The sequence below is a fragment of the Nyctereutes procyonoides genome, unplaced genomic scaffold (genome assembly GCF_905146905.1).
Source record: "Nyctereutes procyonoides isolate TBG_1078 unplaced genomic scaffold, NYPRO_anot_genome, whole genome shotgun sequence".
Lineage (NCBI taxonomy): Eukaryota > Metazoa > Chordata > Mammalia > Carnivora > Canidae > Nyctereutes > Nyctereutes procyonoides.
Genome location: NW_026575037.1, coordinates 1656707 through 1682307, shown reverse-complemented (window position 1 = coordinate 1682307; position 25601 = coordinate 1656707). Strand labels below are relative to the sequence as shown.

The following is a 25601-nucleotide window of genomic DNA, read 5'->3' as shown; positions in this document are numbered from 1 at the left end:
TTTATAGCTTGGCCTAAGTAGGATTTGGCTAGTAGGAATGGAGGAGAAAAAATCATTATTCTAGACCTAGTGACAGGAATATGTATGAGATGTAAATAGGATTTTCTCAGTATCTTCAAGGTCTCATGTCCAGGCCCCCAATAAGCCCTCGAGGAAAGGCATTTTAAAGCATATTCTGCTTCTCTAAAGTTTGAATATGCATATCTATAGTAGATATGTTCTAGAAAATTACATTGTTATTTATAGAGTAACAAAACAATTTATTGTGTGGTAATGATAGACATTCTTGAGAGCAAAAGAGGATGCCATTAAAAATTACAGCAGGGGAACAGATGTAAATGGGACCCTGGGTACATCGAAACATATGTCACCCAAGCTATTAACCATAAACACATGCTGTCTAACTTCTGTTAAATTCTCTCTTGTTGATTTCCTGCTATAGTTCCATAGAGGTTATTCAAAACTAATGTTTTTTCACCGTGTGGCTTGTACCCCCATTAGTGGGTCATAAAATCAATTTGGTGGATGGCGCCAGCCTTAAAAATTATAATGGGAATGAGATGCCTGGCTGGCTCAGTTGGTAGAACATGTGACTCTTGGTCTCAGGGTCCTGAGTTTGAGCCGCACATTGAATATAGACATTACTTAAAAAATAAAAAATTAAAAAATATATAATGGAAATAAAAACATCAGTATATTACATGTAGTAAGTATAAGTAGTATTTTGGTTAATGATAAACATGCAAGTATACCCCATATATGCAATGTATCCAGACAAAAGTGTCCATTACTACTGACAGTAAGTTATTTGGTTACCCTATGTTTTAAAAAATATTTTATTTATTTTTTATTCATGAGAGGCACAGAGGGAGGCAGAGACATAGACAGAGGGAGAAGCAGGCTCCCTGTGGGGAGCCTGATGTGGGACTTGGTCCAAGGATCCCAGGATCACTACCTGAGCCAAAGGCAGATGCTCAACCACTGAGCCACCCAGGTGCCCCTGGTTACCCTATTATTTTTTTTTTTAGGATTTATTTATTTATTTATTTATTTATTTATTTATTTATTTATTCAGAGAGAGAGAGAGAGAGGCAGAGACAGGCAGAGGGAGAAGCAGGCTCCATGCAGGGAGCCCAATGTGGGACTCGATCCCAGGTCTCCAGGATCACACCTTGGGCTGCAGGTGGCGCTAAACTGCTGTGCCACCAGGGCTGCCTCAGGTTACCCTATTAATAGAAGATATATACATATATATTTACATATATAAAATTAAAATAAGATATCATTAACTAACTATCATGTATAACTATGTAATACAATAAAATAATTTAGATATACTATGTATAATACAATATATTAAATAGCATATATGTATTTGGACAGGACATCTACCTCATAGTCTAAATTAGCTGTGTAAACTCTAGACATGCTTGCAATCCAGTGAGAAGGAATGACACTTTCCTAAAAGTTGCATGCTATATAACTTCTTACGTCTACTATTTGGACTTATGGCCACATCATGTTGCAAGAGAGACTAAGAGATAGTTTTATTTCAGTATAAATATTGGTTTTTAAAAAATGTGTGGTTAAAAAAAAGAATGGGGTTCTGTTCCTAAGGAAGGGGAGATCAGATTTTGGGGAAGACAGCTATGTCTGAGTACTATATCAAAGGCTCACATAATCATGAGGAGCCTGGAAATGAGCAGGAACCAAGGGTACTCTGGAGGGTCAGACCACAAGAACCACAGCATGTTCTCATAGCAAGAAGTTTGATCAGTACAACCTTGCTGTCACCGATGAATGACCTTCAATTAGCCTCATGTTAATGTGTCCCTTGTTCAGGTGTTAAGATCCTGGTCACTCACATGTGAAAGCTAGAAAAACTTAGCTCACAGATACAGAGAACAGATTGGTGGTTGCCAGAAGTGGAGTTAGGGATAGGTGAAATGGGTGAAGAGGGCCAAAAGGTAAAAATTTTCATTTATAAGATCAATATGTTCTGGGAATGCACTGTACAGCATAGCGAGTATAGTTAACATAACTATTGAAGTAAATACAATACTGTATTGTATTTGAATGTTGTTAAGAGATTAAATCTTAAAAGTTTGCAACACAAACTTTGTAATTATGTGAGATGATGGATGTTAACTTACCCTGGTGATCATTTTATAATGTATACATAGATCAAATTATTATGTTGTGTACGTTAAACTGATACAATGCTATATGTGAATAAAAAATGAAATAATTAAAAACAACAGCAGAAAGAGTCCCAAGATCCTAGGATTGAGCAGCTGATTGGCAGAGCCTAATTTATATTCTTGCCCCCAACCTTGTGCTGAGACGGAGAGTAGGAGGATCTTGCTTCTTTGGCTTACATAGTGGAAAGTTCCTTTATCTTTCACTAGAAATCTCCAAAATGGAGATTGGGATTCTTTAAGAAAGTGTGTGTGTGTGTGTGTGTGTTGGGAAGATGGAGAGTTAGATGATAGCACTCAAAAGGATTATAGGTTTTCTTTATATTCTGTAAAATGAAGGAATTAAATGAAACAATTTCAAAGATAAAGTTTGGGCCACATCTTATGGTGGAGTCATCGTTGATTGGCTAACAACTCCCATTCTCACCCCATATACCTTGCTTGCTTCTTATAAAAGCAGGAAAATTGAGAAACGTTATTTTTTTTGCTTCTTTTAAGTAAGGGATACAATCTGGCCTTTGTTCGGGCTTGTTCGGAGAGATTTTTTTTTTTATTTCCTTTTAAAAAGGATGGATGGCATAGATATCCTCTAGAGGATTCCGCCTTTTTCCTGCTTCAAATGCAGATGTGATGCCAGGAATTATGACAGCTCTCATGTCACTATGAGGCAACAGCCATGATGATGAAGGTCTTACACTCTATGATGACATAAAAAGCTAGAAAGAGCTTGGATCTATATTTTTGAGCTGCTGAACCATCTCCACCTTTAAATTTCTTGTTATGTGAGGAAATCTCTTACTTTTGAAAGCTAATCTTATTATCTTTCTGTTGTAATCAAAGAATTCCTAACTTCAACAGCTTACAAGTATTTATATATTTAGTGAAGGTAGAGATTAATGTAGGGCTATGATAGATAGAGATATTATTCTAACTAGATTTCCCTTCCTTCTGATTTCTGAATGACCAAATCTTGCCTATTCTTTATGGCCCAGCTTAAATACTTTTTATTTTTATTTTTTTACTAACTATATGAATCATGTATCCCATTTCCTGTGTCTTCCTCCTACCCTCCTGCCACAAACATGTCCTAAATCTTGTGTTGAATCTTGCTTTTCTTTTTTTTAAATAGTGTTCCTGAGTCTATTTGCATTGCTAAAAGTCAATTTTAACTGCTTTGAACTTTACAGAAATATATCTTGGTATATATAATCCAAAAGATTATACTTTTGGATCTACTTTTTCCTGTTAATATTATATTGCTAAGATTTATTTATATTATATGCTTCAGTTACTTACTGCTGCATGACAAATTATCCCCAAACTTTGATAGTGTAAAATAGCACACATTCATTATCTCCCAATTTCTCTGGCTCAGGAATCTGGGCACAGCTTAGTTAGATCTTTTACTTTGGCTTCTCTCACAAAGCTGCAGTTAGTGTGTTGCCTGTGACTGAAGTCATCTCAAGGTTCAACTGGACAGATCCACTTCCAAACTCATTCAGTGGTTGTTGGCAGAGTTAAGTTCCTCATGGGTTAGTGGACTGAGGGCTTCTGTTCCCTCCTGGCTATTGGCCAGAGGTTGCCCTCTGTTCCTTGTATGATGGCCCTCTCCATCATACACACCAGAAGAGTCAGAGAATACCAACACCAGTCACAATCTGCTATAACTGAACTGTGGAAATGACATCCCATCACTGTTGCTGTATCTTCATTATAAGAAAGTCACTATGTCCAGGCTGCATTTCAGGGGGAGGAAATTACACAAGAGTATGAATACCAGGAGACAGGGTAAGACAGGGTGAGAGTCATTGAAAGCCATGTTAGAAGTTGCCTACCACATGGTATCACTATAATATGTTCATTTGAACTACTTATACTATTTTGTATGAATATGCTACAGTTTATGCTCACTCCTTTTCTTGGGCTTTGTTTTCCTGCCAGGATTTTTGCTGTTAAGAACAGTGATGCAACAAACATTCCTATACACATGAAGGGCACTGTGCTACTCTTCTCTGAATCATTACCAATTTAGTATGTGTTCTGCCAGAGTGAGCATGAAGAATTCCTTGATTAATTGTGCCTGGAATTAGTCTCATTCCTTCTGAACTCTCATAGCATACTTCATGTCTTATGATACTTAGCACATGTTACATTTTATCACACTTATTTTGTGTCATATTTTCTCCCTTGAAATAGTAAGTCATTGAAGGCAGGAAATAAATTTGGTTCTTTCTTGTAATTTACATAGTGCCTGCACAGCGCTTATAATATTAGTAAGCTTTCAGTGAACAGTTCTGAATGAATAATTCTATCTCAGTGTCAGTGCCTAATTTTAAGAGTTTTAATCTGGCTCCAGTAATCCCTCTGTGTTTCTCACTTTCCCCCAGCATGGACCCTTTTTTAGGCAAGTGAATCTGTTCAACATTCATTCTCTTTGAATCTTTTCCTAATAAATCTGGCCACATTGATCTGTTTTTTCTTCTGTTCCGGTTGAATTTACTCTTTATATCACACATTTAGCATTTTAGTATATATTTAGACAGTGTGCACAATAAACTTTTTGATTGCATGGATGAAGTGTCTTATTTTATAATTATTTTCAACTAGTTAAGTATTTTTATCCCACCTATATTGTCAGTTGACTGATAAAATAAGCAAATAAACAAATATTGATTTGTTCAAGTAGATTACTATTACTTTCTTTTTTTAGCCTCAGGTATTTTTGGTGTTAATGGAGCCAGAAGGACCTTCTGAATCAGAGAGTTCAGAAAAGTCAATATTTTTCTCACAGCAAGAAGAAGAAGAAGAGGAAGAAGAAGAAGAAGAAGAAGGGAAAGAACCAGAGGAAACAGGCACTGTTAATCCTCTCTTACAACCTGCTCTCACAGGGGATGTAGAAGGTTTGCAGAAGATTTTTGAGGATCCTGAGAACCCTCATCATGAACAGGCCATGCAGCTACTCTTGGAAGAAGACATCGTTGGGAGAAATTTGTTGTATGCGGCTTGCATGGCTGGGCAAAGTGATGTGATTAGAGCTTTGGCAAAGTATGGTGTGAATCTGAATGAAAAAACCACCAGAGGTATTTTGTCTTTTTTCTCTCATCAGTATTACTTAGAACTATCTAAAGATGCCACATACTATCTCTAAAGTTGGATAAATTTGATGTGCCTTCTTTATATTTTGTGTATATTATATGTGTATACATATATATGAATGTATACTATATACATGTTGATATAGTAAAGCATAGTAGTTAAGTACACATCACTTTTTTTTGAGAGACAGTGTGCATACGCATTCATGAGTGGGATGGGAGAAGGGCAGAGGAAGACTTTTTTAAATTTAAATTCAGTTTAATTAATATACTGTATTATTAGTTTCAGAAGTAGAATTTAGGGACCCCTGGATGGCTCAGTGGTTGAGCATCTGCCTTTGGGTCCCAGGATCAGGTCCTGTATTGGGCTTCCTGCATGGAGCCTGCTTCTCCCTCTGCCTGTGTCTCTGCCTCTCTCTCTGTGTGTCTCTCATAATTTTTTAAAAATCTTAAAAAAAAGAATTTAGTGATTCATCAGTTGCATATAACACCCAGTGCTCATTATATTATGTGCCCTTTAATGCCCATCACACAGTTATCCTATCTCCCCATCACCTCCCCTCCAATAACCCTCAGTTTGTTTCCTATAGTTAAGAGTCTCTTAAGCTTTACCTCCCTCTCTGTTTTCATCTTATTTTTCCTATATATTTTTCCTATGTACCACTATTTTGTTTCTTAAATTCCACATATGAGTGAAATCATATGGTATTTGTATTTCTCTGACTGATTTATTTCACTTAGCATAATATCCTTTAGTTCCATCTACATCATTGCAAATGACAAAATTTCATTCTTTTTGATGGCTGAATTATATACACACACACACACACACACACACCCCAGCTCTTCCTCATCTATTTGTCTGTCAGTGGACATCTGTGCTCTTTCCATATTTTGGCTATTGTGGGCACTGCTGCTCTAAACATTGGGGTGCATATGCCCCTTCAGATCACTAGGTTTGTATCCTTTGGGTAAATACCTAGTAATGCAATTACTGGGTCACAGGGTAGCTCTATTTTTTGAAAGATTTTATTTATTTATTTGACAGACAGAGAGAGAGAGAGAGAGAGAAAAGGAGAGCATGCGCCAGGGGGGGAGAGGCAGAGAGAGAAGCAGGCTCCCCTCCCTGAGCAGGGAGCCGGATGCTTGCCTTGATCTAGGAACCCTGAGATACTGACCAGAGCTGAAGGCAGACACAACTGACTGAGCCACCCAAGTGTCCTGGGTAGCTGTATTTTTAACTTTTTGAGGAACCTCCATACTATTTTCCAGAGTGGCTGCACGAGTTTGCATTCCCACCAACAGTGTAAGAAAGTTTTCTCTGCATCTTCCCCCACAACTGTCACTTCCTGACTTGTTAATTTTAGCCATCTGACCAGTATGAGGTGGTATCTCATTTAGATTTGATTTGTATTTCCCTGATGCCAAGTGATGTTGAATATTTTTTCATGTGTCTTTTGGCCATTTGTATGTCTTCTCTAGAGATGAGTGTGATACTTTAAAAAAAAAAAAAGATTTTGGATACTAGCCCTTTACCTGATAAGACATTGCAAATATCTTCTCCCATTCTGTAGGTTGCCTTTTAGTTTTGTTGACTGTTTGCTGTGCAGAAGCTTTTTATCTTGATTAAGTTCCAACCATTTATTTTTGCTTTTGTTTCTCCTAACTTTGGAAACGTGTCTAGGAAGAAGCTGCTGTGGCCAAGGTCAAAGACGTTGCTGCCTATTTTCTCTAGGATTTTGATGGATTCCTGTCTCACATTTAGGTTTTTCAACCATTTAGAGTTTATTTTTGTATATGGTGTAAGAAAGTAGTCCAGTTTCATTCTCCTGCATGTGACTGTCCAATTTTCCCAACACCATTTGTTAAACAGACTGTCTTTTTCCATTGGATATTCGTTCTTTGACCATAGAGTTGAGGGTCCATTTGTGGTTTTTTTTTTTTATTCCATTCTCTATTCTGTATTCCATTGACCTATGTGTCTGTTTTTGTACCAGTACCATACTGTCTTGATGATTACAACTTTGTAATACAGCTTGAAGTCCAGAATTGTGATACCTCCAGCTTTGCTTTTCTTTTTCAATGTTACTTTGGCTGTTCGGGGTCTTTTCTGTTTCTATACAAATTTTAGGATTGTTTGTTCCAGCTCTGTGAAAAATGTTGATGGTATTTTGATAGGGATTGCTTTGAATGTGTAGATTGCTTTGGGTAGCATAGACATTTAACAATATTTGTTCTTTGAATCCATGAACATGGAATGTTTTTCCATTTCTTTGTGTCTTCTTCAACTTCTTTCATAAGTGTTCTGTAGTTTTCAGAGTACAGATCCTTTACGTCTTTGGTTGGGTTTATTTGTAGGTATCTTGTTGTTTTTGGTGAAATTCTAAGTCGGATAGATTCCTTGATTTCTCTTCTGCCTCATTGTTAGTGTATAGGAATGTGATTAACTTCGGTGCAGTGATTATAATATACTGTGATTTTTGCTGGATTCCTGAGTCAGTTCTAGCAGTTTTTTGCTGGAATCCTTTGGGTTTTCTATGTAGAGTATCATGTTGTCTGCAAAGAATGAAAGTTTGACTTCTTTGGATGAATTTGGATGTTTTTTAATTTATTTTTGTTGTCTGATTGCTGAGGCTAGGACTTCTAGCCTTTCTTTTTGATAACTCTGTTGAGGAGTTTATCAGTATTATTAATTCTTTCAAAGAACCAGCTCTTAATTTTGTTGATATGTTCTACTATATTTTTGATCTCTATTATTGGTTTCTGCTTACATCTTTATTATTTTTTGTCTCCTGCTATATTTAGGGTTTATTTGCTTTCTTTATCCAGCTCCTTTAGGTATAATGTTAGGTTGTATACTTAAGACTTTTCTTTCTTTTTTTAAATAATTTTTAAAAATATTATTTATTTATTTATTCATGAAAGACACACATAGAGAGAGGCAGAGACAGGCAGAGGGGGAAGTAGGCTCCTTGCAGGGAGCCCAATACGGGACTTGATCCTGGGACCCCTGATCATGACCTGAGCCAAAGGCAGACGCTCAACCACTGAGCCACCCAGGCAGCCTTGAGACTTCTCATTTCTTGAGAAATACCTGTATTGCAATATACTTACCTCCCTCTTAGGACTGATTTTGCTGCATCTCAAAGGTTCTGAACTGTTATGTTTTCATTTTCATTTTCTTCCATGTATTTTAAAAAATTCTTCTTTAATTGCCTGGTTAACCCATTCATTCTTTAGTGGGATACTCTTTGACCTCCATGTATTTGTGGTCCTTTCAAATTTTTTCTTGTAGTTGACTTTATTTATTTATTTTTAAATATTTTATTTATTTATTCATGAGAGACACACACACACACAGAGAGAAAGGGGCAGAGACACAGGCAGAGGGAGAAGCAGGCTCCACACAGGGAGCCCAATGTGGGATTTGATCCTGGGTCTCCAGGATCATGCCCTGGGCTGAAGGTGGTGCCAAACTGCTGAGCCACGGGGGCTGCCCTTGTAGTTGACTTTAGGTTTTAAAGCACTGTGGTCTGAAAATTTGTATGGTATAATCTCAGTCTTTTTCTATTGGTTAATTTGTGACTCTTTATATGATCTACTCTAGAGAATATTTCATGTGTAATTGAGAAGAATGTGTATTCTGCTTTACGATGGAATGTTCTGAATATATCTGTGAAGTCCGTCTGGTCCAGTGTGTCATTCAAAGCCCTTATTTTCTTATTGATCTTCTGCTTAGAAGATCTGTCCATTGCTGTAAGTTGAGTGTTAAAGTCCCCTACTATTATTGTATTGCTATCTATGGATTTCTTTAATTTTGTTGCTAATTAGGTTATATTGCTGGCTGCTTCCAAGATAGGGGCATAAATGTTTACAATTGTTAGATCTTTTTGTTGGAGAGACCCTTTTATTTTGATATAGTGTTTTTCTGCATCACTTATTCTAGTCTTTGGTTTAAAATCTAGTTTGTCTAGTATAAGAATAGCTTCTCTAGCTTTTTTTGGATATCCATTGTCATGGTAAATGGTTTCCTACTCCCTTACTTTCTATTTGGAGGTGTCTTGGGGTCTAACATGAGTCTCTTGTAAGCAGCATATAAGATGGATCTTGTTTTTTCATCTATCCTGATATCCTATATCTTTTGATTTGATGAGCATTTATTTAGTCCATTTTCATTCAGAGTAGTTATTGAAAGATATGAAGTTAGTGACATTGTGTTACCTGTAAAGTTCCTGTAGATTGTGTTCCTTTCTGGTCTTTGTTACTTTGGGGCTCTCTTTTTTTTTTCTTTTTTTAAGATTTTATTTATTTATTCATGAGAGACACAGAGAGAAAGAGAGAGAGAGGCAGAGACACAGGCAGAGGGAGAAGCAGGCTCCGTGCAGCCTGATGTGGGACTCGATCCGGGAATTCCAGGATCACACCCTGGGCTGAAGGCAGGTGCTAAACCACTGAGCCACCCAGGGATCCTCTGGGCTCTTTTTTTGCTTAAAGGATCCTGTTTAATATTTCTTGCAGGGCTGGTTTAGTTTCACAAATTCCTTTAGTTTTTGTTTATTCTGGAACCTCTTTATCTCTCCTTCTATTCTGAATGACAGCCTTGTTGGATAAAGTATTCTTGGCTGCATATTTTCCCCATTTTTCCCATGTTGAATAGATCATACCAGTCCTTTGTAGCCTGCCAGCTCTCTGTGGATAGGTCTGCTCCCAGCCTTATGTTTCTACCTTTGCAGGTTAAAGACCTCTTGTCCTGAGCTGTTTGGGGGACTTTTTTCTTTATCTTTGAAATTTACAAGCTTTACTATTTTACCTATTTTTATTGATTTTGAAGGGTGTTCTCTGTGTCTCCTGGACTTGAATGCTGTTTTCCTCTCCAGATTCGGGAAGTTCTAAGCTATAATTTGTTCAAATAAACCTTCTTCTGTCCCTTAGAGATAGAGAGAATCTTATGCAGGCTCTATGTCCAGCACGGAGCCCACTGTTGGTCTCCATTTCATGACACTAAGATTACAAACTGAGCCAAAATCAAGAGTCAGATGCTTAACCAACTGAGCCACCCAGATGCCCCCACAGACTTCATTCTTAATTAACTATATGACTTGGGCTAGTTATCTAATCTTTTTGTGCTTCTGTTTCTTCACCTGCAAAATGGGAATAATTATATTTTCTTTATAGGATGTTGTAAGGATTAAATAGAATAGTAAATATAAATATTTTATCACAGTAGTTGGCACATAGTAAGTTGATATACAGCAAATGTTTAATAATAATAATGTTATTTCTTTCCTTTGAGGATTTTTTAGTTTTGCAGTCATGATCTAATTAGCTCTTTTTATGCAGTCACTTTTTTTTTCAGATTGCAAATATATTACATAGTCATTGTAGAAAATAGAACAGTGACCTCCAACAAATAGGGAATATACATTTTCTTCATGCTTACATGGAATATTTTTAAAAAATTGATCACAAGTAAGTCCATAAAGTCTCAACAAACAACAAAGGATCTAGAGCATGTAGTCTTTTTTCTCTGACCACAATAAAATAAGATTAGAAAATAGTAACAAAAAGATAACTGAAAATCCCCTATAATTTTATTTTATTTTATTTTATTTTATTTTATTTTATTATTTTATGATAGGCACACAGTGAGAGAGAGAGGCAGAGACACAGGCAGAGGGAGAAGCAGGCTCCATACACCAGAAGCCCGAAGTGGGATTCGATCCTGGGTCTCCAGGATCGGCCCTGGGCCAAAGGCAGGCGCTAAACCGCTGCGCCACCCAGGGATCCCGCCCTATAATTTTAGAAACCAAAGCACACTCTAAATCATCTCTTGGTCATAGAAAATACACTAGAACTTATGTAAGTGACAACAGGATCACTCTATGTCAGACCTGTGGAAAAAACTAAAGTTAAATTCCAGTTTAATGTATATATTGAAACATAAGAAAGATTGGAAATCATAAACAAGACATTTAACTCAAGGAGGTAGAGAAAGAAAAACAACTGAGTAATCCAAAGAAGGTAGAAGTAGGAAAAAAGTAGTAGTAAAATAATGACACTGAAAATAAAGAAACAATAGAGAAGATTAACAAAACCAAAATCTAGTTTAGTGAAAAAGACAGTTGAGGGACGCCTGAGTGACTCAGTGGTTGAGCATCTGCCTTTGGCTCAGGGTGTGATCCTGCGGTCCTGGGATCAAGTCCCACATCAGGCTCCCTGCAAGGAGCCTGCTTCCCCCTCTGCCTATGTCTCTGCCTCTCTCTGAGTCTCTCATGAATAAATAAATAAAATCAACCTCTCTCTCTGTGTCTCTCATGAATAAATAAATAAAATCTTTTAAAAAAAGACAGTTGAAAAACCTTTGATAATTGATAATTTTTGATACTTGATAATATCAGAGAAGTAGAGAGCATAAATAATATTTAGAAATTTATAAAATGGAGCATACACACAGGAGAAACTAAGACTTAAAGAAGTCATATCCATTGACTAATGGATATGCACACACACATACATATATACAATGAATGTTAACTCAAAAGGAATAAAATCTTGCTATTTGCAATGATGTGGATGGAGCTAGAGTATATTATGCTAAGTGAAATGTCAGAAAAAAACACCATGTGCTTGCATTTGTGTGAAATTTAATAAATAAAACAGATGAACAAATGGGAAGGGGGAGAAAGAGAGAAAGGGAAACAAACCATAAGAGACTCCTAACAATAGAGAACAAACAGGGTTGATGGAGGGAAGTGGGTGAGGAACGGGCTAGATGGGGTGATGGGTATTAAGGAGCGCACTTATTGTGATAAGCACCGGTTGTTATATGTAAGTGATGAATCACTGGATTCTCCTGAAACCAATATTACACTATATGTTAACTAACTAGGATTTAAGTAAAAATTTGAAGAGAAAATCATTAGAAAATATTATAAATAACTTTATGACAATACATTTGAAAACATGGATGAAATGTTTGACAGTTTTCTTATAAGATATAAATTACCAAAATTAATTTAAAAAAATGGAAATCTTGAGTAGATAAATGATTATTTTGAAAAAAATGAATAACAAAAATAGGCCTCCTTCCCCCACCCCCATCTAACTCAGATGTTTTAAAAGGTAAGATTCATTGCACTTTTAGGGAAAGGTAATCTCTAGCTTATACAATGTTTGGAGAACATAAAGATAGTTGAAAAATTGCTTAACTCATTTTATGAGAGAAACTACTTTTATAGAAAAACTAGTTAAGGACAGTAGTAGAAAGAAAAATTATAGACCAATCTCAATAACATGCAAATATCTTAAATATAATATTAACAAATTAAATCTAAGATTGCATATTACAAAATGTAATATACTAGACTGGGTTTATTCCATTAATGCGAGGTTGATTTTAACATTAGAAAAAATATTGTATAATTCACTACATTAAAGGATGAATGAACAAAACCACATGATCATTTCAAAAGATGAAGAAAGTCTTTTGAAAAAACTGTTGCTCTCATTCATGATGAATGCTCTTCGCAAAATAGAAGAAACCTTCTTTAAGGCTCTCTATCAAAAACCTGAAGTACACTTACCTAGTGTTGAAGCTTGTTTTATTTATTTTTAAAAGTATGTGCAGATCCCAACACGGGGCTTGAACCCACGACACTGAGATGCAGACCTGAGTTGAGATCAAGAGTGAGATACGTAACTGACTGAGCCATCCAGGCACCCCCATATAGACTTTAAAATGGAGAGATTAACCTAGATTTTTGAGAAGGTTGGTCTAATCACATGAGTCCTTAAAAGTAGAGGAATTTTTCTAGCTGGGATTAGAAGAGATTTAGAAAAGGAGATCAGAGAGGTTTCTTGCATGAGAAAGTAGTGTTGCTGTTTGCAGATACAGGGACAAGGTGACAACGAATGGAGGTAGCAGGCAGAGCTGAAAAAGGCTTCTGACAACCAGCCAGCAGGGAATCTGACTTTAGCCCTCCAACCTCAAATAACTGAATCCTAAATGAGCCAAATGAGTTCCTAAATGGGCTTGGAATCAGAAATTCCTGCAGTCTGCAAATAGGAGCGTGGGCTGGCTAACACCTTGATTTTAGGCCTCTGAGACTTTAAGTCACAATCCTAGCTGAACCATGCTGAACTTGGGCTTCAGAACTATGAAATGATAAATGGGTATTATTTTTAGGTGCTAAATTTTAGGTGCTAATTTGTTTTGACAGCAAAGAAACCAATACAGCTATCCCCTTATATCTTCTAGTGATATTTGTTTCCAGTGTAGAATTTCTTATAGGGAAAGGAAGGAATCAAGTGGTATTCTGAGCATTATGTGTGATAATGATTTGGTATTCCATGAAGATGATTTTATAAAGTATGCATGAACTGGCCAACCTAATTATACCAGTCCACTTGGCAATTATTATTTTAATCTTTGTAAGATAATGAATCACATTAAAGTTTACCAGTAAGCTTCTTGTTTCATTTGTATGATTCAAGGTCCCATGAGCTTTGTTCACCTGAAAGAACAGATCAAATCAAGAGATTGTGTGTTTTTTTTTTTAAGATTTTATTTATTTGTGAGAGTCAGAGAGAGGCAGAGAGAGGCAGAGACATAGGCAGAGGGAGAAGCAGGCTCCATACAAGGAGCCCAATGTGGGACTCAATCCCGGGACTCCCAAGACCATGCCCTGAGCCAAAGGCAGACAGACGCTCAACCACTGAGCCACCCAGGTGTCCCAAGAGGTTGTGGTTTTTGTTTTTGTGAAACCATTTTAGTCCTACTCTCTTAGCAAATTTCAATTATAAAATAATGATCAACTATAGTCACTATGTTATACATTAGGTCCTCAGGACTTACTCATCTTATAACTGAAAGTTTTTACCCTTTGGCCAACCTTTTCCTATTTTTTTCGCCCCTCTGTCCCTGGGTAGCACTTTCCTTTTTTTTTTTTTAAGTTTTCATTTATTTATGATAGTCACACACACACACACACACACAGAGAGAGAGAGAGAGAGAGAGAGAGAGAGGCAGAGACACAGGCAGAGGGAGAAGCAGGCTCCATGCACTGGGAGCCCGATGTGGGACTCGATCCTGGGTCTCCAGGATCGCGCCCTGGGCCCAAGGCAGGCGCTAAACCGCTGCGCCACCCAGGGATCCCGGGTAGCACTTTCCTACTCTATTTCTATGGGCTCAACTTTTTTTTTTTTTTTTGGCTTTTTGTTCTTTGTTTTTATATGACACATAAAGTGATACTGTACAGTATTTGGCTTTCTCTGTCTTATTTCCCTTAACATGATGTCCTTCAAGTTCATCCAAGTTGTTGCAATGACAGGATTTCCTTCTTTTTAAAAGGCTGAACAACTCATTGTGTGTGTGTATATCTATCTATCTATCTATCTATCTATCTATCTATCTATCTCTATCTATCTATCTATAACTCTGAGGATGTATTGGAACATAAGAACCCATTGGCCTAGAATTAAAAGACTTTTGGTTAAAGGACTGCAGTACATATGTCTATAAAGTAATAAGATTTATGCCATTTATTTGTGGATGATACTGAGAAGTGGAAAGAAAATGATTTTCAAGGTGATTGATGAACCATGTTTACTTTCAGGATTTCCTTTCCTATTAAATACTGGAGAATTGGACACTTGATCCAAAAGAAGGAGGAGGATGAAACAGTTATGTTGTCTCATCTCTCTGTACTCCTGACTTCTGGTCTATTGGGAAGTGCCTTATTTTCTTATTAATCCAAGGACAGGTCTCTTCAGTTTGTACTTTATTGATGATAAAACCTCCTCTGGTTCTGGCAAGGCTTTGGTCACTAAACTTGACCATACTCAAACAAGCACGACCAGAACTAGTTACCATCTTAAAATTTGTCTCATACAATCAGCAACGATTTATTAAGGGTGGAAGAACAGCCAGACCTTGTCCTGGAAACAGGATAGAAAGCTGAATGAATTCACCCTTGGACAAGTTTACAGTTTAGCAGAAAACACATCTGTAAATAAATAATTACTATATGGTGGGATAAGGTATGAGATAGCTTAGAGGAGAGATACAAGTGAACTATACCTGGAAGCATTGGACATGGTCAGGGAAGGTTTCACAAAGGAGGCAATATTTGTATTGAATCCTGAAAATGACCAAGAGTTTACCAGACAAAGAAGAGTTGAGGTATAGGCAGTTGATGATAGGCAGTATAGTAATCACAGTATTAGATTTGGGTATTACAGTATTGCTCATATTGTGGTATACTTGCCCCTATTTTAGGTAACTGAACCAGTGGTCTTTTAGTATTTAGTCACTCTGTATTTAGTAACCAGGAGTCTTCCACAAAGAGATTATTTTTCTCTTAGAATTAGCCCCAATCCTTCCCAGTTCCATTTATGGTACCTTTTTTCCTACTTGGATTTCTAACATGTGACCTTCTGTATCCCTCTCCTGGGACCCAGCACTCATTACCAACGTTATGGGAAGACTTTAGGAAAATCCCTTTCTCTTCTGAATGCTTTTGAAATCATCTTATTTAAATGGTTTTTCTTCTTCTGAGAAGGCAATAGAGTTATGTACTATAAGGATCTGTGTGTTTCTTTCTAGAAAACAGATCATTTCCAACAAAGGGATAAAACACCTGTAAAGGTGTTTTAAAAACATGCACATTTTTTGTTAAAAGCCTCTGTTTAGAAATATTTTCTTGTTTTTTTTAAATTTATTTTTATTTTCTTGTTTTTTTTTGTTTTTTATTTTATTTTATTTATGGTAGGCACACAGTGAGAGAGAGAGAGAGAGAGAGAGAGGCAGAGACATAGGCAGAGGGAGAAGCAGGCTCCATGCACCGGGAGCCTGATGTGGGATTCGATCCCGGGTCTCCAGGATCGCGCCCTGGGCCAAAGGCAGGCGCTAAACCGCTGCGCCACCCAGGGATCCCCTTATTTTCTTGTTTTAAACCATGTATATTAAATAGAGAAAAAAATAGATGTTACCAGTGGCCTATAACTTCAGCCTTGAGAAGAGCAATATAAGGAGCCAGACATCGCATTTGGAATGGCTTCTTGCTCATGCTCACAGCATCTTGTCAATAGATAGCGCCTCCCTCCCCCAGCAAATCAGGGAACCTGGATCTTTTGGCTGATTGAAAACTTCTGTCTTCAGACAAAAGGCAAGAACAATGAAAGTAGTATCAGGGTATTTCTTTTCTTCTTTTTTTGTAGTGTATAAAGGCACAAAGAAATTTTGGGCTGTCTCTATCTCTTTGTTTTTGAAATCTCTCATTTGTTGTGATATTAAGAAAAAAGAAGTTGGGCCAAAGAGGAGATGTAATACCAATTTTGGCTGATCCTGGAGTAGTTCACTTCATGTTCCTTTTGATTCCCTTACTAACCCTTCTGTTAATGATATCCTTACAACTTGATGTAAAATAGACCTGGGATGGTGGGAATGTGGCAAGTAGGGAGTCAAGGAGAGGTTTCTGGAAGGAAGTGGAGGAATCACTATTCTCTTTTTCCCTACTCTGCTCAGTGACAAGCATTAAGGTGCTGTTTCCTACTCCTTATAAACCCTTTATTTGGCAACAGACCTGGGTTTGAGTTTGAGTCTTGCTTACTACCTATGGCCTTGGGCAAGGGATAGCCTTTCTGACCTTCACTTTCCTTTATTTTTTAATGGGGCTAACAATACCAACCTCATAGGTTCTTGAAGGGGTTGAAAGAAATAGTAGTACATAAAGTGCCCAGTATGTAGTAGAGTCAGGACATGTAATCATTCTTTTGCTCAATTCTTCTTGTAGTAGCAATACATGCCTCTTGGCCAGTTAAATGAGTCATAAATATATCCTGTGGGTAAGTTAAAACAATGAACTTTTGACTTGATTATTTTAAGCCAGTGTGAAAAAATTTTAATGATACCTTCCTTGTTTTTTACCCTCATTGTAGTTGTCTCAGCAAGTCTAAAAAACAACTTTATAATTTGATGGGTCATGATTTCAGTTTTAATTCAAATGATTAATTTCCAAACCAAAGACTTACACTGTTGTCATAATTCATATGATTTTATTGACAATAATGCTAGCATAATTTGAGTTTACTGAAAATCCCTTAGACTAGAGTAATGGGTTTAATTGTGTTCCAAAATAGATTGCTTCTAGGGAGGTTGCTGTCTTCTTAGAAGATGTTGAAGAACTCAGACTTCAGGATACCTGTGCTGGTATCTTGCATCCATCATTTACTGGCTGTGCTCCTTGGGCAAGTTTCTGGATTTGAGTTTCCTTCTTAACCTCTCTGGACCTCTGATTCCTCATCTGGAGAGCGAGGATTATGATAGTTCTGACTTCATAGGGTTTTTATGAACTAAATTAGTTTATCATATATAAAGTACTTAGAATAGTGCCTAGCTCACAGTAATTGTTCAAGATTTGAATGTCATTAAGATCTTCTGTTCAGTAAAACAGCCTAAAGCAATAGTCTATTTGACCTGACCATCTTCATTCTATTTGTTAGGTTACACACTCTTACACTGTGCTGCAGCCTGGGGTCGTTTGGAAACTTTGAAAGCACTAGTGGAGTTGGATGTTGATATAGAAGCTCTGAACTTCCGAGAAGAAAGAGCTCGAGATGTTGCTGCTCGGTATTCCCAGACTGAGTGTGTTGAATTCCTGGACTGGGCAGGTAAGGAGGCCCACAGGTAGTAGTGTAACTGAATTAATGTGAATACACTCCTTGGTAAGTCATACATAGAAACTACCCCAAGTGAGTTGTCACACATGGAAACTTTATTTGTAACCAATAAGGAGATCACAGAGAAAAACTTCCAAAATGGTGACTCCTCAAGCAAGGGTCCATGGGTTTCTTTTATTTAGAGTTAGAATGAATGTTTAAAAAGGGATATCCTTGTCATTGTTTGTAGAGGCAAGCGTAAGATCCCACATGCACCTTAAGGAACATTCCTGTACATACATTGTATGTTATGTAAATGAGGCTTTTGCTCCTCCTTGGGTGGAGATTTTAGTATTATAATGAGGTAAAGGTAGTTGTCAGTCATTCTAGAAGTCACTCCATGGCACACCAGTGTAGTTGTGCGTCAGGGGTTAAGCTCAAACTGGTCTGGGTAGTCTGAGCTGGTTGGATGCCTTGCAGGGCAGTTGCTATCACTTAAGGTGTGGTTTTGGTTTCCGTTTGCCTGAGTTAAGAGATAAACTGGAAAGAAGAGATTAAGGGAAAAAGTAGGACAGAGATCTGTGAGGCCAAGCAGGTAGGCAGTAAAGGTCAGGTCTTGGAGTCTGGCTGGTGATAGTAGCAAACGGACTGAGTGATGGATTTTTTTTTCCTGAGTTGTAGGTTATACCATCAACAAACCAAGAGATGATTAGCATTTTCACCTTTTATCAAGATGTTTTATTTGTACATGGAATCACAGTCACTGTTGGTGATAGTGTGTGAAATCTGCCTCTTTTTTTCTCTTTTGCTATTGCTATTGCCTATATTGTACTTATAGAAACTACATATTGGAAGTTAGTTTATTGACTAATTTGTAACAATTTTATCAATAATTTCCTATAAGAATATATGTAAGATTTAAATTCAGGGCCATTTTCTAAGAGACTTAAGCAGAGTGGACCATTCTTTTTTTTTTTTTTTTTAAAGATTTTATTTATTTATTCATGAGAGACACAGAGAAAGAGAGAGGCAGAGACACAGGCAGAGGGACAAGTAGGCTCCACGCAGGGAGCCTGATGTGGGATTCGATCTCAGGTCTCCAGGATCACGACCTGGGCTGAAGGTGGTGCTAAACTGCTGAGCCACCTGGGCTGCCCCCCCCTTTGTAAAATGGCATATTTGAGTCATATATTTATTTGCTTTCCCAGTTAGATACAATTATAATAATTTAAAAAGACTTTCTAGGGGATCCCTGGGTGGCGCAGCGGTTTGGCGCCTGTCTTTGGCCCAGGGCGCGATCCTGGAGACCCAGGATCGAATCCCATGTTGGGCTCCCGGTGCATGGAGCCTGCTTCTCCCTCTGTGTCTCTGCCTCTCTCTCTCTGTGTGACTATCATAAATTAAAAAAAAAAAAAGACTTTCCAGGAAAAATTAATCTATAGTATTAGAAATCAGAATAGCAGTTACCTTTCTGGCATGAGGGGAACTTCTAGGGTACAATGTCCTTTCTTTCTTTTTTTTTTTAAATTTTATTTATTTATGATAGTCACATACAGAGAGAGAGAGGCAGAGACATAGGCAGAGGGAGAAGCAGGCTCCATGCACCAGGAGCCCGACGTGGGATTCGATCCCGGGTCTTCAGGATCGCGCCCTGGGCCAAAGGCAGGCGCTAAATCACTGCGCCACCCAGGGATCCCACAATGTCCTTTCTTGATCTGGTAACTGGTTGGTTACATGGTGTATTCATTTGTGAAAATTCATTGAACTGTACATTTATAATTTTTTGCACTTTTCTGCACGTATGTTAATGCTTCAAAGGTCAAAAGCTATGTGCTATTTTGAGTTTTAGTGATATTTTGCTTAATGCATTTACACAATCCTGTAGAACATAGCTTAGAGATTCCAGGGAGATAATACCTGTGTAACTATGTATGTGTACACACACTGATTAAAAAAATAGTACTTGTGAAGTTCACAGTGTTCATTTTGCATAGTTCTCCGCATTTATGCTGTCAGCAAGCATTTATAAAATGCCAACCATGATAATAGCATTATTGTAGGTACAACTGGTTGTTCCTGCCCTCTGGACATTTGTTAGGTGAGGGATGATAAGCTATAGACAACACCAGAAAGACTATAATTAAGGGTTAAAATTAGCAGAGGAGGTGGTCCATGCTATGGGGTGGTCGGAGAATATGAAGTTCGAGCATATTGGAGTTGAGCTGGGCCTTGTAGAATAGGTAGGATCTTAATAGAATAGAAGGGGACAGGGTGTGAGCACAGGCTGAGGGTTGGGAATGAAAGTGGCAAATTGGGAGGAGAGTGATGAGACTGCCTTAGTAGAATAGCAAGTCATAATTTGCCAAGGTAGGCTACAGCACAGGTGGAATCATAAAAGAGAAAGTACATGGGCTTTTGAATCAAATTGCTGGAGTTTAAATATTGGTGTCTCCACTTGAAACCTATGTGACCCTGGACAAGGTACTTAAATTCTTTAAACCTTAGTTTATTTTCCAGAAAAAAGCATCCAATAATAGTTCCTACCTCTTGGGGATTGTTGTGAGGAATGAAATAAGATGATATAAAGCACTTCCCACAAGGCCTGGTGTGTGATCAGCACCTGAAAAATGCTACTGCTGTTATTACAGCCAGATTATACGCTGAAATGCCAGGCTAAGGTGTTTTCATTTCATTTTTGTTGCAATTGGGAGCCACTGAAAGGTTTTATGTAGAAAAGGAAGAGGATGAAAGTGGTATTTAGGAAGATTCACCTGGTAGCAATAAGGAACTTGCTTATCAGTAAAATGAGAAAGGACTGGGAGAACAGATAAAGGAAATTGGAGGAAAATAGCACATTTGGGAAGAAAAAGGTGAGTTATATACCTTGTGGATTATTTTACAGATAATTGTCCACTTAAATGTTTTCTAGGGCAATATTTCTAAGAATACTTTCAATTTCATGGTTAGATCTGTAAGTAAAAAGAAAATAACGAATTTAATTGACCTCCCATGAATAGCTATTATAGCTGAAATTCACATTGTGTAATTTAAAATCCATTTTTGAAGAATGACCCATGGTACTTAAAAAAACACAAACCAGGGACAAATTTTACTGTAACTTTTCTGAAAAGGAACAGTTTGGAATTTATGGGTGTGGAGTTCCAGTGGTTTCCTTTTTCCTAATATCCATATGTTTAGTTTGGGTCCTTACATTCTTAGGGGTATTATACATAACATTTAGTAATAATTGAGATAAAAGGAGACTGCAGTACTATAAACTAATATTCTGTTTTCAGATCAGTGATAGAATTATAAGGATTGGAGCTTCATTGTAATGTAGTTGTGGAATGTCAAAAACACAAACTACTTATGAAAACACTTAACATTTGTTTAATCAGCCTAAAGAGAGTTTAAACCACTGCTATTTCTTATTCTAGTAATTAGAGTAGGAGTCACCTGGAGAGGTTTAAGCGATTAAAGACTCCTTATGTTGCCAGATGAACTGGGAAGATTCCCTGGCCCGGAGGCCTCTGCCTCACCCATTCCCGGGATATCATCAAAGGCTCTTGGTGTCAAGGACAGACCAACCACAATGATTGAGTGGTGCAAGTAGGAAAGTTTATTAAAGTGAGAGTATATTCTTGAGATATGAGCGTAGGTGAGCTCAAGGGAGAGCTGCATGCCGTAGCTTTGGGTCTCTATCTTTTATTGACAGCTCTTAACTAGAGGGTGGAATATTCATTACTTGGGGAGGGGATTTCTTGGGAGCAGAGTTTTGCATATTTTCTTCGTTACCTGATCAGGGTTTCTCACCTTCTTTGTCTTGGGCCTGTCTGGTTTAATCCAGCTTCTCATGGGTTTGTTTGGGAATGCTCTTGGGACAGGTCTCTAACTTTCCAGACTGTTGGCCAGGCATCCTGTTAAAGCCTGTCTACTCCAATACCTACCCTAAAAAGAGTCTCCTCCACACTGTTGATAATTCTGCTATTAAAGATCAATTTCTTTGGATTTTTCAGATTTGGAGACTTTTCAAGAGTTCCCATTAAAATAAATTTGTATCAGTGTTCTTTTAGAGGGAATTGGTTAAGAGGTCAGAACTCCAAAGGGTTGGAAGAAACATTTTTGGAGATGTACGAGAAGGGGTGTGCTAAGGGAGAGTAAAAGTAAGGAGGAGAGTCTGGAAAATGGAATCATAAACTTAATAATCCACAGTAACCTATGCAGGCACTATTCTATTACTTGTAAAGATTGTAGAATTATGACTGTTTCAATAATTTTTTTAAAAGAATTGTTTTTCAAAAGCTTTTTCCTCCCTTAGGTATTATGGGAAATATGTTTTCTGGCGTTTTCAACATGTTTTAAAATCAAATCTTCCGTCCTAGTCCTCAGATAAGTCTCCCAATTTGTTTGGAAAAAAATATGGTCACCGTACTTATAAAAATTGAGGTGGCTGATCAACAAATGTATGGAGTATGTTCTAAAAATTGAGGTACCTTATCAACCAAAGCCTGATATTTTAAAAATATTAATACTTAATTCACCATTTGCCATAATGAAAATGGAAAATTTTATACTTTTATTTTTACTTTTACTTTTTAGATTTTTTTCATTTAATCATGAGAGACACAAAGAGAGGCAGAGACATAGGCAAAGGGAGAAGCAGGCTCCGTGCAGGGGGCCTGATATGGGACTCGATCCCAGGACCCCAGGATCACACCCTGAGCTGAAGGCAGACGTTCAACCACTGAGTAACCCAAGGATCCCAAAAAATTCATACTTAAAAAAATTATTCTTTTTCTTAATATTTCCATACTATTTTAGTAATCTGAGATGGGAAATTAAAATTTTTTGTGTGGCCAAAAAATCCGTTCGGGAAAGTAAGAAAAATCACAAATTAATTTTATCTATTTATGTCTGTCTATCTATGTATCATCATAGGCTCCATGCCCACGGTGCTTGAACTCATGACGCTGAAATCAAAACCTGAGCTGAGATCTGAAATCAAAACCTGAGCTGAGATTAAGAAACAGGCACTGAGCTATCCAGGCACTTCACAAATATTTAAATCAGAGATTTATTGAAACACTAAATCAAGATTCTATTCTAATTTTGGTTAATGATTAGTAATCTAACACACAAAAAAGAAAAAAACACTTAAACATGAAGAAGTGATTGTATACAATCTTTTTCTTGGTACTTTAGTAAGTATGGATGCTGTTTTAGCTGAATGGGAATAATTTTTCAACCCATACTTCTTTGGAAAGATTCAGTAAAGTTTGTGACAAAAAAAAAAAATTACAAAGGCTCTCAAAGAACCATTTTTATCCTTACATGAGTTGTCTCAACAGATTTCTTGTGTAATCTTCATATTGAACTGAGCTACATTTGCACATGGATAGGTCTAGTATCCCCTGGCTCCTTCTCCTCCTTCATACTTCTTCCTCTTTAGTTTTCGGTGCTTGACTTTCTTAGCTGGAGGATGATGGGACACCTGATTCAGGTACTTGGTCATCATTGATGTTGTGGCCACCAGCCGGCAGAGTATTTGATCAATGTCATAGATGGACTGATTTTCCAGGTCATTACCAAATGTATCTGTGGAGGCTGGTTTTTTCAGCTAAAAGAAGAAAAAGATGATATTACAGATTTTTTTCTTACTGTAGTTCAAATTACATTTGTTTTCTAGATATGTACATTAAACTCTAAACACTACATATTATCTATATAAAAGAAAGGTTACTGTAGGAGAAAGGTGTAAATGCAGAAGAAATGCTCTTTTGTATATGCTCCCTTATAAATTTATAGTAATCATTCTCACCATCAACAAGCATTTAATATGTGCTTTTTATAAGAGCATTCTGCTGAAAGAAATTACTTGAATATTAGTTAAATGTTTTCTCCTTACTAAGCAGCCTCAATGTATAATGCAATCAAATCATAGTAATTTTATAAATATCTAATTCTTGTGAAGGTCAATGAGCTTTTAAGATTGCCTCAAAATACAGTGCCATTGGCAAAATGGGAAATTAGTTTAAGAGTACCATTTCCCAGAAAATTATCCTAACATTAGAAATTAGTTTATAGTCTGTTTAAAAAAGGAAAATATATGTAACTTTGACATATTTATCTTTCTTTTTTTATTTTTATATTTTTTATTATTTTTTCATATTTATCTTTCTTAGATAGATCTGGAAAGGACTTAACAGGTCTTTCATCCAGATATTTCATTTTAAGGATGAGGCAGCGGAGAAAGATTGAATGACTTATACCTATGGCCCCAGACAGATAACGTCATCTCCTACCCATTCTACTCATTATAGCTTACTACATTCCTGATATATTTTGTAACTTGAGAGAGGATGAACTATATTATTTTAAGGACTTTCTAATTCAATACACATTTGCTGAGTCCCTAGTATGTGCAAGATACTGTACTACATGTTGAAGGGTGAGTGGTGGGGAGGCAAGGAGATGTTACAAAGAGAAATAAGACATGCTACTTTCCCTCAAAGAAGCTGATAATCTTATGTTTTAAAGTCTTAAGTATTTTATAACTATTACTATTTGCATTACTAATTCACCTTTTTTTGATGTTTTTTCCATTTCATCCACAGGTAATGCACAGATAAAACAGACAAGATTAAAAAGACAGCTTGTACTAAAATATAAAGGAGTTGTAAAGAACCCTGAAATATATCCATATTAGCAAAATTACAGCATAGTTTGTCCAGAGGGTAAGGTAGACAGTGAGATGGAGAAGGCTTAACTTTCAGATAATGCATTTCTTCTGGAAAAATCTCCCATCCGACCTTTGTCCAGATTGTTCCATCACAAATGCAGAAGCTCTCCCTAAGGAAGCAGATAAACAACAGAGAAAATGTCAGGGATAGTCCTTGAATGGACATCCTTCTCAATTGGGGAAAAAAAAATCGATAGCCAAAAAATTGGTCACAGAGCAGAATTGCTCTGGGAATCAGTTAATATGGTGCTCCACTCAACATTTAAGATCCTAGTCAGCAAATGTACATTGATGATGTTATAATGATATAACATCATCAGTCATAGTGATTCAGGGATAAATTTAGTGATGTCATAAAGAACTACATTGGAACTAAAAGGTGTCACCTAGCCAATTACTGGGTTTCTTTTCCTTTCCTTTCCCTTTCTTTTCTTTTCTTTTTTCTTTTCTTTCTTTTCTTTTCTTTCTTTTCTTTTCTTTTCTTTTCTTTTCTTTCCTTTCCTTTCCTTTTCTTTTCTTTCCTTTCCTTTCCTTTCCTTTCCTTTTCTTTCTTTTTTCTTTTCTCTTTTCTTTTCTTTCTTTCTTCTTTCTTTCTTGTATTTTTGAGTAATTTCTACACCCAACATGGGGCTTGAACTCACAACCCCAAGAGTAAGGGTTGCCTGCTCCACCAACTGAGCCAGCCAGGTACTCTTACTGGGTGTTTTAGGGGTATTTTTCCTCGCCTTTTTCCAGAATGTTTTGAACTTTCTCCCTTTTCTGAAAAATAAAGACTTTACTAATATTTTGCTTGCTAATAAATTCTGTAATCATATTAACAGAGTTTTTGTGGACATAATTTACCTATACCTCCTTCAAGCTTTCTGAGGTATGGCAGTTTTATATCTACTTAAAAAGTCACTACAACCATAC

General features: G+C 36.9%; 2 protein-coding genes across 2 annotated transcripts in view; one reads left to right on the top strand and one right to left on the bottom strand.

The window, feature by feature from the left end:
- The window catches only part of ANKRD45 (ankyrin repeat domain 45), a 51574-nt gene that overhangs the window by 5321 nt on the left and 20652 nt on the right, over window positions 1-25601 (top strand). The window contains exons 2-3 of the mRNA XM_055318995.1: window positions 4909-5278; window positions 17795-17962. Coding sequence (XP_055174970.1) covers window positions 4930-5278; window positions 17795-17962 — 517 coding nt within the window. The 5' untranslated portion in view covers window positions 4909-4929. The remainder of the gene's footprint in view (window positions 1-4908; window positions 5279-17794; window positions 17963-25601) is intronic.
- Window positions 23352-24855, bottom strand: TEX50 (testis expressed 50). Its single transcript, XM_055318996.1, has 2 exons — window positions 24532-24855; window positions 23352-23567 (listed from the first exon to the last, which is right to left on the bottom strand). Exons 1-2 carry the CDS (start codon window positions 24853-24855, stop codon window positions 23352-23354), a joined length of 540 nt encoding a protein of 179 aa, XP_055174971.1.